Source organism: Miniopterus schreibersii, assembly GCF_964146895.1.
Source record: "Miniopterus schreibersii genome assembly, chromosome: X".
Classification (NCBI taxonomy): Eukaryota; Metazoa; Chordata; class Mammalia; order Chiroptera; family Miniopteridae; genus Miniopterus; species Miniopterus schreibersii.
In genome coordinates, this window is record NC_138104.1 from 58,242,096 (window position 1) to 58,257,428 (window position 15,333).

Genomic DNA, 15,333 nt, shown 5'->3' on the forward strand with positions numbered 1-15,333 from the left:
ATTCCATAGTTTGCTCTTTTTTATTCCATAATATGGATGTGCCACAGTTTGGTTATCTACTTACCAGTCGGAGGATGTTTGGATGGTTTCCAGTTTGGACGATTATGAATAAAGGTGCTATAAACATCCATTTGTAGAGTTTGTGTGGTGATAAGATCACTTCTCTATGGTAAATATCTAGGAGGTAGATTGCTGTTTTTTTTTTTTTTTAAATAATTTTTTATTTTATAATTATGGTTGACATACAATATTATATTAGTTTCATGTGTACAACCCCTTTCTTAGACATTTATATAATTTACAAAATGATCACTCCAATAAATCTAGTACCCATCTGACACCATACATAGTTATTACAATATTATTGACTATATTCCCTGTGCTGTACTTTATACCCCCGTGACTACTCTTTAACTACCAATTTGTATTTCTTAATCCCTTCCCCTTTTTCTACCATCCCCCCAATCCCCTGCCCATCTGGCAACCATCAAAATGTTCCCTGTATCCATGAGTCTATTTCTGTTCTGCTTGTTTATTTTAGATTCCACATATAAGTGAAATCATATGGTATTTGTCTTTGTCTGACTTATTTCACTCAGCACAATACCCTCTAGTTCACGGGTGGGGAACTTCCAGCCCACAGGCTGTATATGGCCCACTAAATCATTTGGTCTGTCCCTGCCAAAGCCTCACCAAAGAGAAGCAGTTCCAGCCATCACATTGGGGTGAACTAATTAAATGTTTGACTAAATATAGCAGGCTAATTTTTAAGCTGATAATTTTGTATGACCCAAGAATGATGTTATAAATATCCAAATAGCCCTTGGCAGAAAAAAAATTCTCCACCCCTACTCTAGTTCCACCCATGTTGTTGCAGATGGCAAGATTTCATATTTTACTTTTTTTATGGCTGAGTCATATTCCATTGTATATATGCACCACTTCTTCTTTATCAGTTCATCTATTGACGGACACCTAAGTTGCTTCCATATATTGGCTAATGTAAATAATGGAATGAACATATGCAAAAAACGTATGTTTTTCAATTTAGTGTTTTAGTTTCTTCGGATAAATATCCAAAATTCGAATTGCTGGATCCTTCTTTGTCTCTTATTAATAGCCTTTGTTTTAAAGTCTTTTTTGTCTGGTATAACTATTGCTGCCCCAGCTTTTTTATCCTTTCATTTCCATGAAATATCTTTTCCCATCCCTTTACTTTCAGTTTGTGTGTGCCTTTCCATCTGAAGTAAGTCTCTCATAGACAGCATATGTAAGGGTCTTGTTTTCTTATCCATTCAGCCACCCTTTGTCTTGATTGTAGCATTTAATCCATTTTCATTTAATGTAATTGTTGATAGATATATACTTATTGCTATTTTATTGTTCATATTTTTAATCTTTTTTTTTCTTCTTAAAGAAGACCCTTGAGCGTTTCATGTAATGCTGGTTTGATGGTGATGAACTCCTTTAGCTTTTTCTTGTCTGGGAAGTTCTTTATCTGTCCTATTCTAAATGATAACTTTGCTGGGTAGTATAATCTTGGTTGTGGGTTCTTGCTTTTCATCACTTTGAATATTTTGTGCCAGTCCCTTCTGGCCTGCAAAGTTTCTGTTGAGAAATCAGCTGACAGTCTTATGGGAGCTCCTTTGTAAAGTAATTGCTTTTCTCTTGCTGTTTTTAAGATTTATCTCTTTGTCTTTAAACTTTTACATTTTAATTATGATGTGTCTTGGTGTGGACCTCTTTGGGTTCATCTTATTTGGTGCTCTCTGCACTTCCTAAACTTGTATATCTGTTTCCTTCACCAGGTATGGGAAGTTTTCTGTCATTATTTTTTCAAATAGGTTTTCACTTGTTTGCTGTCTCTCTTCTCCTTCCATTATCCCCATGGTGCAACTGTTCATATGCTTGAAGTTGTCCCAGAGGCTCCTTAAACTGTCCTCATTTTTTTTTTTTAATTCTTTTTTCTATTTGCTATTCTGATTAGGTGTTTTCTGCTTCCTTATCTTCCAAATTGTGGATTTGATCCTCTGCTTCATCTATTCTGCTGTTGATCCTTGTAATATATTCTTCATTTCAGTTATTGTATTCATTTCTGAGGTGTTTTTTCCTATCTCCATTTTTATGTTTCCTATCTCTGTTGAAGTTCTCACTAAATTTCTCTACTCTTTCCCTCACTCAGTTCATTGAGCATCCTTATAATCAATGTTTGAATTCTGCATCAGATAGATTGATTGTCTCCATTTAGTGTAAGTTTTTTTTTCTGGAGTTTTTTTTCTTTTCTTTCATTTGGGACTTATGCCCTTGTTTCCTCATTTTGGCACCCTCCCTGTGTTTGTTACTATGTATTAGGTAGACCTGTTATATCACCCAGTCTTGGTAGAGTGAGTGGCCTTAGGTAGTAAGTCACAAGAGCTGGGCTCTTCAGGGATTCCCCCTGTGTGGACTGTGTACACCCTCCTGTTGTAGTTGGGCCTTGATTGCTATATGCATGTCAATGGGAGGGATTTACTCCCAGGCCAGTCAGCTACAAGGACTGGCCCTGAATGCAGCAGAGGAGCTGCTGTTCATGGGCTGACCCCATGGAACAATACTCACTTCTGCAGAACTCTGGTGACTACTGAGTTCACACTTTGATTGTGTCACTCATGGAGGTGTTTGGGTGGTGCTTCAGCATAACCTGAAGCCGTCCACTGGGAGTGCTGGCTCTGTGGCCTTCCAGGAGGTGAAGGCCAAGATCAGCCACTGCCTGTGCCCTGCCCAGGGCCATCTGGCATGAGCTCAAAGTGATCTGCAGATGGCTGCTACTTGTTCTGGCCTTGGAGGTGCCCTGGAGGGGCTGTACTGCTGCAACCCAAGGTTGGGTGCCACTAGTGCAGGGCCTGGGGCCACTTAGCAGGTGGTATGGGGCATACTGAGGCCAGAAGCTGCTTGTTTGAGAGATTTTAGGAAAGTCTACAGCATGAGCCAAGACAGGCCATTTGTTTGGAAAAGCCACTGGAAAAGTGCTTGGATGAGCTGGCCTTCTGCGTAGAGTGACATGTCAAGGAATCACCAGGGCTGGGCGAACAGTTAGCCAGGTTGATGGAGACTCAGATATATTGCCAGCCTGCTAGCTGTGTTGTTGAAGAAGGGCTCAGCAAGGGAATGACAATGTCTCTCTGCACTTCTATCTGAAAGAAAGCTGGCCCTTAAGTAATTGCCCTGAAACCAGAAAATTCAGTTCCTCCCTTTATGTTCCTGATGTTTGAGAGATTTTAGGAAAGTCCACAGCATGAGCCAAGATAGGCCAGTTGCTGCCCCAATACTGTAGCTCAGAGCAAGTGAATCCAAGTAATTCGTTCATGGGCCCTTTAAGAGGAGCAAACACCTGGGACTCTATGGCCTCTGTCTCACTCAGCCACAATCCCCACTGGTTTTCACAGCTGGAAGTTATGGGGACTTCTCTTCCTGGCACTGGAACTCTGTACTGCAGAGCCTGTTGTGGGGCTGGGACCCCTTGCTCCTCAAGGTACATCTGCAGCTGAGATACCCCTCTGATTTTTAACCACCACACATGGGTGTGTGACCAGCCTGGTCTGCGTCTCCACCCCTCCTACCAGCCTTGACTTCTTTTTATCCTTAGTTTTAGGACTTCTGTTCACCTAGATTTCAGGTGGTTCTAGGTGATGGTTGTTCTGTAGTTTAGTTGTAATTTTGATGTGTGAAGATTGCTGGTTTGTGTGGTAAGTGTATGTTTAACTTGATTAGAAACTGCTAAACTTTCAGTGTGGCTGTACCATTTTGAATTCTAATCAGCTATGGATGAGAGTTCTAGTTGATCTACATCCTGACCAGCACTTGGAATTGTCCATCAAAAAATTTTGTTTAGCCATTCTAATAGTTGGGTAGCAGTATCTTACTATGATTTTAATGATCATTTCCATAATGTCTATGATTTGACACCTATATATCTTCTTTGGTAGAGTGTTTGTACAATCTTTAGCTCCGTTTTCTATAGGGCACTTCATTTTCTTATTGAGTTTTGAAAGTTCTTTATATACTTGAGACATATTATTTATTAGATATGTGTTTTATAAATTTTTCTTTTTTTCTTATCAGAATCTTTCATGAAAAGTTTGACAAAGTTGAAGTTATCTTTTTTCATCTTTATGGATTGTGCTTTTGGTATTGTATAAAAAAAATCTTTATCTAATCCAAGGTCACAAAAATGTTCTCCTATGTTTCCTTCAAGAAATTTTACACTTTTAGGTTCAGGAGCAGGGTTAGGTCTGTGATTCATTTTGCATTAATGTTTGTATTTATTTTAAGGTATGGATTGAAGTTCATTCTTTTACTCATGTCTATAAAATCATTCATCATTTATTTTTAAAAGTATGCTTTCTGAACTGAATTACATTTGCACCTTTATTGAAAAAAATCACTTTACATGTGTGTGTGGGACTCTTTCTGGACTCTTCATTATTATTATTTTTTTTAAGTTTCTTTATCTTTATTGTTGAAAATATTACAGATGTCCCCTTTTACCCCCATTGATCCCCTCCACCCTGCATCCATCCCACCCCCAGGCCTTCCCCAGACCAGTGTCTGTGTCCATGGGTTATGCTTATAAACATATAAGTTTTTTGATTAATCTCTCCCCTCCCAATCCCCCCTCCCCACCTTCCCTCTGAGATCCCTCAGTCTGTTCCATGTTTCTATGTCTCTGGGTCCATATTGTTCATCAGTTTATTTTGTTCATTATATTCCACATATAAGTGAGATCATGTGGTACTTGTTTTTCTCTGACTGGGTTATTTCACTTAGCATAATACTTTCTAGTTCCCTCCATGCTGTGCTAAAGGATAAAAGATCCTTCTTTTTTTACAGCTGCATAGTATTACATGGTGTGAATATCTCATAGCTTTTTTATCCACTCATCTACTGGTGAACACTTGGGCTGTTTCCAGATCTTAGCTATTGTAAATTGCGCTGCTATGAACATAGGGGTGCATAAGTTCTTTGTGATTGGTGTTTCGGATTTCTTAGGATGTGTTCCTAGAAGTGGGATTACTGGGACAAATGGTAGGTCAATTTTTAATCTTTTGAGGAAACTCCATACTGCTTTCCATAGTGGCTGCACCAGTTTGCATTCCCACCCGCAGTGTACTAGGGTTCCCTTTTCACCACACCCTCACCAGCACAAGTTGTTTGTAGACTTGTTGCTGGCAGCCATTCTGACAGGCGTGAAGTGATACCTCACTGTGGTTTTAATTTGCATCTCTCTGATGATTAACGACATTGAGCATTTTTTCATATGTTCCTTAGCCATTTGTATGTCCTCTTTGGAGAAGTGTCTATTTAGGTGCTTTGCCCGTTTTTTAATTGGATTGTTTGTCTTCCTTTTGTTAAGTTGTATGAGTTCCTTATATACTTTGGATATTAACCCTTTATCAGATGTGTCATTGTCAAATATGTTCTCCCATACAGTGGACTCCCTTTTCATTTTGTTGATGGTTTCTTTTGCTGTGCAGAAGCTTTTGATGCAGTCCCATTTGTTTATTTTTTCCATAGTTTCTCTTGCCCTAGGAGCTGTATCAGCAAACATATTACTATGAGAGATGTCTGAGATTTTGCTGCCTATGTTTTCCTCTAGGATTTTTATGGTTTCATGTCTTACATTTAAGTCTTTTATCCATTTTGAGTTTACTTTTGGACTCTTCATTCTCTTCCATTAATCTATCCATCTACCTTTACACCATTCCCACACTGTCTTGATTAGTATAGCTATGCAATAAATTTGAAATCATGCAGTGTTAGTCCTCCAACTTTGCTTTTCTCTTTCAAACTGTTTTGTCTATTCTAAGTCCTTTGTATATCTCTATGAATTTTATAATTATTTTTTTAAATTTCTACAACAGTGGATGTTGAATGGGATCACATTGAATTTGTAGATTGGTTTGGAGGGAGAATTGTCATCTTCCAATCCATGAACAAGTTATATACCTCCATTTATTTGTCTTTAATTTCTCTCAGAGATCTCTTCTTTCAGTCTTGTGCATCTTTTATCAGATTTCATCCTAAGTATACAATATTTTATGCTATTTTAAATATTATATTTTATATAATATTTTAAATATTATTAAAAAAACTTCAGTTTCTGGTTGTTCATTGCTAGTATGTAGAAATACAAATGATTTTATATATTAATCTTATATCTTACAAACTTGCTAAGCTCACTTATCAGTTCCAGTAGCTTTTTTGTGTTTTCTATCAGATTTTCTACTTAGATGGTCATGTCTGTGAATAAAGTCAATTATTCTTGTTCTTGTCCAATCTGGGTACAATTTATTATTATTATTTGTTTTATTGTATTTGTTAGTATCTCCTATCCAGTGTTGAGTAAAATTGGTAAGAGCAGACATCCTTAGCTTTTTCCTTATTTTAAAGGGGAAGGCACAGTATTTATTTAGTCTTCATCTATTAAGTATGATTTTGGTAGTAGGTTTTTCATACCTTTTACCAGGTTGAGGAAGTTCTCTTTTATTTCCAGTTTCCTGGGAGTTTTTTTGATGTTGAATTTGGTCAAATAGTTTTTCTGCATTTACAGAAATGATCAATTTTTTAAAAGTTTGTTAATGTAATCAGTTACATTGATTTTCAACTGTTAAACCAACACTGCATTACTGGGATAAACTCCTCTTGCTCATGACGTATTCTCCTTTTTATATAATATTATATTTAATATGTTAACAGTTGTTTAAAAATATTTGTGCATGTGGCTATGAGTGATACTGGTCTGTAGTTCTCTTTTCTTGTAATGTTTTTGGTTTTGCTGTCAGGGTAATGCTGACTTCATAAAACAAGTTTGGAAATACACCCTCCTTTTCAGCTTTCTAGAAGAGTTTATGTTGCTTAGTGGTATTAATTTCTTAAATGTTTGGTAGAGTTCACCAGTGAAGCCATCTGAGGCTGGAGTTTGCTTTATGGGGAGGTTTTAATTATAAACTCAATTTCTTTAATAGATATAAGGCTATTCCCCTTATCTTTTATTTCTTGATTGAGTTTTGGTAGATTGTGCTTTTCAAGAAATTTGTCAGTTTCATCTAATTTGAAATTATTGGCCTAAGATTAATCATTATTTCTTCAGTATTAGCTTTTTAACATCTGTAAAAGCTATATTAATATCACCTTTCTCATTCCTGGTATTTGTAATTTCTATCTTCTCTCATTTTCTTCTTATCAGAGTGGCTAGAAGTTGATAAATTTTATTGATCTCAAAGGACCAGTTTTGGGTGTTACTGATTTTACTCTATTTTTTTATTTCTTCTGTTTTCTATTTCATTTGTGTTCTGATTTTTGTTATTTCTGTTTTTCTGCTTACTTTGAGTTTCATTTGATCTTCTATTTCCAGTTTCCAAAGGTGAAAGCTAAGGTTATCGATTTAAGACCTTTATTCTGGTCTAATATAAGGAGTTAATGCTATAAATTACCTTCTAAGTACTGTTTTAGTGATGATTCACAAGTTTTGATATATTGTATTTTCATTTTAATTCAGTTCAAAATACTTTCCAATATGACTTTTGATTCCTTTGGATTATTTAGAAGTATACTACTTATTTTCCAAATATTTGCATATTTCCAGAGGACTTCCTTTTATCAATTTTTAATTTCATTTCATTGTAGTAAAAGTTATAACTTTGTATGACTTGAATCCTTTTAAATATATTGAGGCTTTTCATTTGGCCCAGAATATTGTCTTTCTTGGTAAATATTTCATGTGCACTTGAGGAGAATGTATATTTTGCTGATGTTGGATGTGTGTTCTGTAAATGTCAGTCAGGTCAAGTTGATTAATAGTGTTAAATTTACTATGTTCTTGCTGATTTTCTGTCTATATGTTCTATTAATTATTGAGGGAGGGTTTTGAAATTTTTGACTATAATTGTGAATTTGTTCATTTCTCTTTGCAGTTTGATTGGTTTTTGCTTCTTGTATTTTGAAATTTTGTTATTGGGTACATAAAGATTTAGAATTGTTATGTCCTCATAATGAATTCATTCCTTTATCATCATGAAGTAACCTTCTATCACTGGTAATATTCTTTGCTCTGGAATCTATTTTGTCTGATATTAATATAACCCTCCTGCTTTCTTTTGATAATCCCATCCTTTTAACTAAAATTGTCTTTGTATTTAAAGTGTGTTTCTTGTAGGTAGCATATAGTTGAAAGTAGCTTTCTTTAATCCTACCTGACTATTTCTGCCTTTTAATTGGGTCATCTAGACCATTATATTTAATGTGATTATTGATATGGTTAAGTTTAAATTTAGCATCTTGTGATTTGTCTCATCTGTTCTTTGATGCCATTTTACTTTTTTCTGCTTTCTTTTGGATTAATTGAATTTTTATGATTACATTTATCTTATTTTGCCTTATTAGCTATAACTCTTTGTTCTGCTATTTTAGTTGTTATTTAAGGTCTTTACTACATATATTTAACTTATCATAGTCTACCTTTAACACATAACGGAATATAATACTATCATTCATTTATTTTACTTTATTCTATATTATATTCCATTTTATGGATGTACCAAAATGTATTTAGCCTATCAATTATTGATGGAATTTAGGTTGCTTCCATATTTTACTCTTATAGATATTGCTGGATGAACATATTTGTATGTTTTGGTTTACTTAAATATATATATCTCCGTAGGATAAATTCACAGACATGAATTGCTCAGTTGGGCATTTTTCTAATATTTAAGTTCCCCTTGACAGTTTAGATGACTATGAAAATTAACTAATATTTTAAAGATATTCGTGCTTATAAAATGAGTTCCAAAGTCATTGTGATATAATTAACCATTGATAGCTATTATCTTTGATAAGAGTATCTCATGTTTTGAATTGTTTCCTTGTTTTCAGCTCTGCAGGCAATTACCACTTTAGAGAATTTATTAACAACTGAAGCATCAGAAGGGAATGACCCACTTGCAGATACAAGTTCACCTGTTAAGCTTTTCGGTTTAGCTGCCCAGTTTGCTCTAGAGGTAACAAATGGAATCTTTACCTCTTTTTCATTTTGAGAGACAGTTAATGAAATTGTGATTAGGTAGGCACAGGAGAGGCCTTCCCTTACTTCTTTTACTATTTTGCCTTATATTTTCACACCAAGCTTGGTTGCAGAATTGCTTTATTTCTCTTCATTTCTTTATAATGTGAAATAAATGAAACAAAGTTAAGTAATAGATGTGTGCTTAAAACTACAGAAAAAATAAATATAGCAAAACATTAATTTTTAAAAGAAACACCAGATTTAAAATGCTATGCCATGCAAATACAGTAGTTATCTATTTAGAAACTTATCTTTCTCATCAATTTGGAAAATAACATACAACCAGTTTAAATCTCTGCGAACCTTTTCAGTTCTTAACCACAAAACAGTTTTAGTTTAGAAGTAATAAGTATTTGCACCCATGTTTTTTACTTGCAAAATTCTGGTCTTAGTGTAATACATAGGATTAAGAAAAGCATTGTAGCAACTGTGGAGCTCTTAGACTTGGTGATAGACTAGATTTGATTCCTGGCTCTACCACTTAAGTGCTTAACTTCTTTGATTCTTAATTTCATCATTTTTAAAATTGAGGTAATTCCTAGCTACAGAATTGTGGAAATTAACTAAGAAGGCAGCTGAAAATGTTATTTGAAGCTTGATCTACAAGTATAATGTTTCTGTTCTTATTAATATATATACACAACCTGGGCACAGCAGCTATCTCTTCTATTTTATCTCATATTGCTCCCCATATGTCTGATGGGGCAAATAAGAAGGTATGCTAAGACCAAAAAATGAAGCAGGCAACTCCATAGAATATAACAGAATTTATTATAGGGTAATTTACTCATGCAAAAATTGGGTTAGAGTGGAACAAATAACCCAGCAATTCTGCACAGATTATTCTCCACTACCAGACCCTTGTTACAGTTCTTTTATAGCATAACTTGGGTACTAATGATTGACAAGACAAAGGGACAAAGAATGCAGTAGTGCCAGGGGCCATACCTCCTGGTGGTCTTGTGATAGATGATTTTTTATAATTGATACTATTACCAGTTTGATATTTATCTCAATTGGTGCCATTCTGGCTGTTTCAACAAAAATATTTATGCTTATGTTTTAAGGAATACAGATAATCATCAATTAGAAGGCTTTGATATGCTTGCTAAGGATAATGAGGTTGGTCAAAGGTACAGCACAAAACTTAAAAGTGAAATGAAATCCAGGACACAGAGATGGGGTTGGTTTTGTTCACATCTACATCTATACATCATAGTAACATAAGCCACCATTACGTTAGACACAAGATCAAAAATGGTGGAGACATAAGCCCTTCATCACTCCATCCAAACATAATGTCTCTCAAACAGGCCAGTCACATTCCTTTCTATGTGTCTTGTTTATACCATCCCATCCTTCAAAAAATGTTTTTGCTTATTTAAATGCTACTACTTTCAAAGGTTTCCCTCCACTGTAGAGATTTCCCGCATCCATTCTAATTTTCACTGCTCCCTTTCTATTCTGAATTTCAGTAATTTGTAATATGTATGCTAGTTGTTTGGTCTTTATTATAAATACGGCCTTATATTGCTAATGCATGGCTTGTCTTTCCAAATTGACTTGTGAGATCCTTGAGGGCCACATTTTTAGCACCTCACCCTATATCTTGTCCAAAGTAGTTACTAAATACAGTTTGAGTGATATGTGTCTTGATGTTAATAAATAGGGTAATGGAATGCTTGGAGGATGAAGAATATTTGGCAGATATAAGATATGTTTGTGTAGGATGATGAGGAAGAAATGAGAGAAATTTGGTAGTGGGGAAGCCAAAAGCAAATATCTTTTTAAAGGAAGGTTTATAAATTTACATTTTACATGGCAAGCAGAATTATGGAACTATACTTCTGAAAAGGAAAATGATTTTAATGAGGAGAAAGAATTGGGGGGAAAAAATCTAAAAGTAGTGTGAATTAGAGGATGGGTGACCAAACCCAAGAAATTGTATATATAGCTACAAAAGAACAAGTGTAGAATCCAATTTCATTCACTATAATTGCTTTATAAATGGCATTTGAAGTACTAGTGAAAATATCACTCAGTAAATATTTATTGAGTACCTGCTATGTGCCAGGCACTATTCTAGTCTCTTGGGTTAACTAAGTAAATGAAACAGTGATGTGCCTTCTTGGAGCTTACATTCAGGCCAGAGGAGAGAAGATTATAAGCAATAAGAATAATAAATAAGCAAATTTGTATAATATGTTAGAAGTTGATAGGTCATACAGAAAAAATAGAGAAGAATAAAAAGGATCAGGAGTGGGAGTGAGCTGGATTGGTATGAGTTATTTTGAGTAGGGTAGTGAGGATAGGTCTCAATCAGACGACATTTGTGCAAAGACTTGAAATTGGTGATGGAATTAGCCCTGTAAATATACAGGGATGGGCAGTGAAGGCAGAGAATATTCTATGCAGAGGTAAAATCCAGTACAAAGAGCCTAAGGTAGGCACCAGGAAAAACAAGGAAGGCAGTATGGTTAGAGTGAAATGGGATTAGTGAGATGAAGTCAGAGAGGTAATGGAGAATCTGGATTATGTAGATCCTTATAGGCCAGTGAAAGGACTTTGATTTTTACTCTGAATGAAATGGGGAGCCATTAATTAGAGTGACATGATTTGGCTTTCATTTAACAAAATACTCTGGCTGTTATATTGAGACTACACCATAACAGAGCCAAGGAGACCTGTTAAGAAGTTTTTATAGTACAATAATACAGGGAACATATGATGGTGACTCAGATAGGGAAGATAACAATGGAAATAAATGATAAATGGTTGGATTCTAGGTTTATTTTTAATGTAAACCCAACAATATTTGCTGATAGATTGGATGAAGGGTACAAGGGAAAGAGACTGGGTCATCACATGGAGTTCCCATCAACTAAACTAGGAGAGGCTGCAAATAGAGCAGGTTTGGGGGAAAATCAGAAGTTCAGTTTGGTACATGATTCATTTGAGATGTCTATTAGACCATCCAAATAGAGATATGAATAGTCAGTTGGATATATGACTCTGGAGTTTGGGAAAGAGGTCTGGGCTGAAGTGAAAATTTTAATGAGAGTCATTAATATATAGATGGTATATAAAGCTATGAGACTGGATGTGATCACCAACAGAGTGAGTATACACAGTATAGAGTAGAGAGGAGGACCAGAGACTGAGCCTGGAGCCCTCAAACATTAATGGTTTGGGGAGAAAAAGAGGAACCAGCAAAGGAGAAAATAAGGATTATATAGTGTCCTTGAAGCCAAATGTGTTTCAAGGAGGAAAGAGTGATCAACTAAGTGGAATGTTACTGATAGATCAAATACAATGAGAATTGAAAATTCACCATTGAAATTTACAATATAGAGATCATTGGTGAGCTGGAAAAAAACATTTTGATAGAGAATCCAGTTTTCACTCAACTACAATTGCTTTATAAATGGCATTTGAAGTACTTGTGAAAATAACACTCTTTCAGCAAATATTTATTGAGTACCTGCTATGTGCCAGGCACTGTTCTAGTCTCTTGGGTTAACTAAGTAAATGAAAAAGGGTGCAGGCAAAAGCCTGATTGGAGTAGGCTCAAGAGAGAATTGAAGGAAAGGAATTGGATGCAATAAGTATAGACAACTCTTTAGAGGAGTTGGCTACAAAGGGAATAAAAGAAATTAGGCAGTAGTTGGTGAGAGAAGTATGGTCAGGAGGATTGTTTGTTTGAGATGGGACAAAAGAGAATGTTTATATGCTGATGGGAATGACCCAGTAAGAGAACAAAAAGTTGACAATGTGAGAGAAAAAGGAGAGTTGTTGGAGCAATGTCCTTAAATCGGCAAGAGGTGATGAACACAAGTGTAGGGATTAGCTTTAGGAAGAAACATGGATAATTCATCTATGATAGCAGTTGAGAAGGCAGAATATGTGGTGTGGTTCTTGGGGTATGAGTAGATGTGGTAGTGGGAATCTGTGGAAGTTCTCTTCTTGGCTGCTTCAGTTTTCTCCGTGAAGTAGGAACAAGGTCATCACCTGAGAATGAGAATGGGAAGGAGGTGTTGCGGTGTAGAGAAAAGAGGATACGGTGTAAACTAATCATCTAGAAAAGCAAGAAAGTGAATGACAAAGGTGGTGTGGTATGGTTGCCCATTAGTATGAAGGGTCATTTAATGAAGTTTTAAAGTAAAGCAAATAGTTATATGGGTTTTTTCCAGCCACGTTCTGCTGCATGGATTCAGTTACAATATTCAGTAGAAAGTTGGATTTAATCAGGCTTGTAGTTTTGCTGGAAGAATACAGTAAAGCAAAAGAGGGGCAGGAAAATCAAGGAAAGAGGAAGTGGTTATAATTCATCCCCATGGAATTTTAACTAGGTATAGAGGAAGAAATCAAGGCGATGAGGGACCATGAAAAATTAGTAGCATCAATGGATTAGAGGTCTTAGTGCAGTTGAAGGATTGCTGGAGTAATGGAGTGAGTTAGAAAAATAGGAGATGGTGGTCCAAAAGCAGAATACATGGAACAGAGCAGGGTGCAGAACTAAGGTGAGGGAATGAGGGAGACACTCAAAGAAGCACTCACTTCCAGGGTCATGCAAGTGTATAGTTGGTCCTTACACGACCCTGAAAGTGAGTACCTCCTTAAATTTTACACCCTAGGAGCCTCATTTACACCACCTGGCTCACCCTATTCCCAGCCCTGACTGAGAATATGGAAGAGTTGTAATCATTAGTCATGACAGGGTCCAGTGAATGACTGTGCTAATGAAGGCTAAGGCAGTGTGAAACTGAAAGAAATAAGAGGCTAAGATATTAGGAGTTCTCATTTATCTATATATTGAAAATGTCAAAAATTAAGACAGGAGTAGCTTTTGGAGAAAATAACTGTGAGCAGTGTATAAATCAAGAAATGAGAAGAATTAGCCTGAGAGCTGGTAGAGCACCACAACGAGGTTACAATAATATTCAGTTACAATATTTAGTAGAAAGTTGGATTTAACCAGGCTTGTAGTTTTGCTGGAAGAATACAGTAAAGCAAAAGAGGGGCAGGTTATATAATCTGATGACAGGAAATTCAAAACGGGATTTTAGGGAAGAAGAAGGGAAAATAAATTTCTTTTTAGATAAAGAAACAACTTTATGTTTCATTTGTCAACCCCATGATTAAAAAGACACATTGCTCCCAAGTAGACAAGAGGCATAATCTGAAACAAAATTCTTTGTGAAAATTTAGTTTGTGAAGTTATTACACTGCAAATCAAAGAAGGATCCCAAAAAGCTGCAGCCAACATTTAAAACTGGTATAACATTCTATCTGAAGCTTAGTAGCAGAAATTTTAAAGCTATATCAAAGCCATGTCAGCCACAGAAAAGCAACAATAGAGGCATTAACTGTTGTGCCTTAAACTTAAGCATTTAAAATATCCCATTTCCTATAAATGATCATTTCCCAGAAAATAATTAATTTATTTAATCAGAAGATTATTAGAGCTAGAACTCTCCTCTTTGATCTCAGTCCTAGGTTTTCCTTTAATCAACACTATCTCTAGCTAATCATTGAACAGAATTTGGCTTCTCAAGAGACTTTGTCATTTAAACACAGTGTGGAATGGGAAAAAGTGTGTAGTTACAAGGAAACATAGAAGAGTAAAAAAGACACTTGCTTCGGAAACTCACTAATGCTTGAGAAATCAGAGACCCTCCATTAAAGTGGGTCTCATATCCCTGAGAGCTTTGTGCTTGAGGAAACACTACTTAGAGGCAGCTCTGGTTCTGGTTTATATTTAATTATAATTTGCTATATCCTGTCAGAGTAAAGTTCTAATATTTTCAGCAAAGTATAAGCACTCAATTTCTTCCTTACTCACTCTATAGCTTCCCCATAGAAAAGAGGGAGAAAAAGCTTAATTGTGACTCTATATGGAATAGCAGCTGATTCAGCAATTCACACTCAACTATGGATTGACAAGACTAGGAAAGGCAACCTGGTGCAACAAGCTCTATGAGCTAGACCTGCAGAATTGTAGGGATCTGGTGTGGTCACAGCACACAGGGGGAAGAGGGGAGGGTGAGCAGTTAGGGTACACATGTGAGGAATTTCTTTTATGCTTTTAAGGAAGCAATGAAGAACAAAAAATATACCTATTCCATCTCCAGCTCTATGGATAGAAAGGAGATGAGAGAAAAACAGCCACCACTTGTGAAGGCTTCACTGGAAACATTATCCTTGCTGAAACCTAGATTTCTTTTTTTTTA

General features: G+C 35.8%; 1 protein-coding gene across 1 annotated transcript in view; it reads left to right on the forward strand.

The window, feature by feature from the left end:
• The window catches only part of TEX11 (testis expressed 11), a gene marked incomplete at both ends in the record, with an annotated part of 365,391 nt that overhangs the window by 268,620 nt on the left and 81,438 nt on the right, over positions 1-15,333 (forward strand). Inside the window, one exon of the mRNA XM_081125501.1 lies at positions 8,914-9,038. Within this exon, the coding sequence (XP_080981627.1) occupies positions 8,914-9,038 (125 nt within the window). The remainder of the gene's footprint in view (positions 1-8,913; positions 9,039-15,333) is intronic.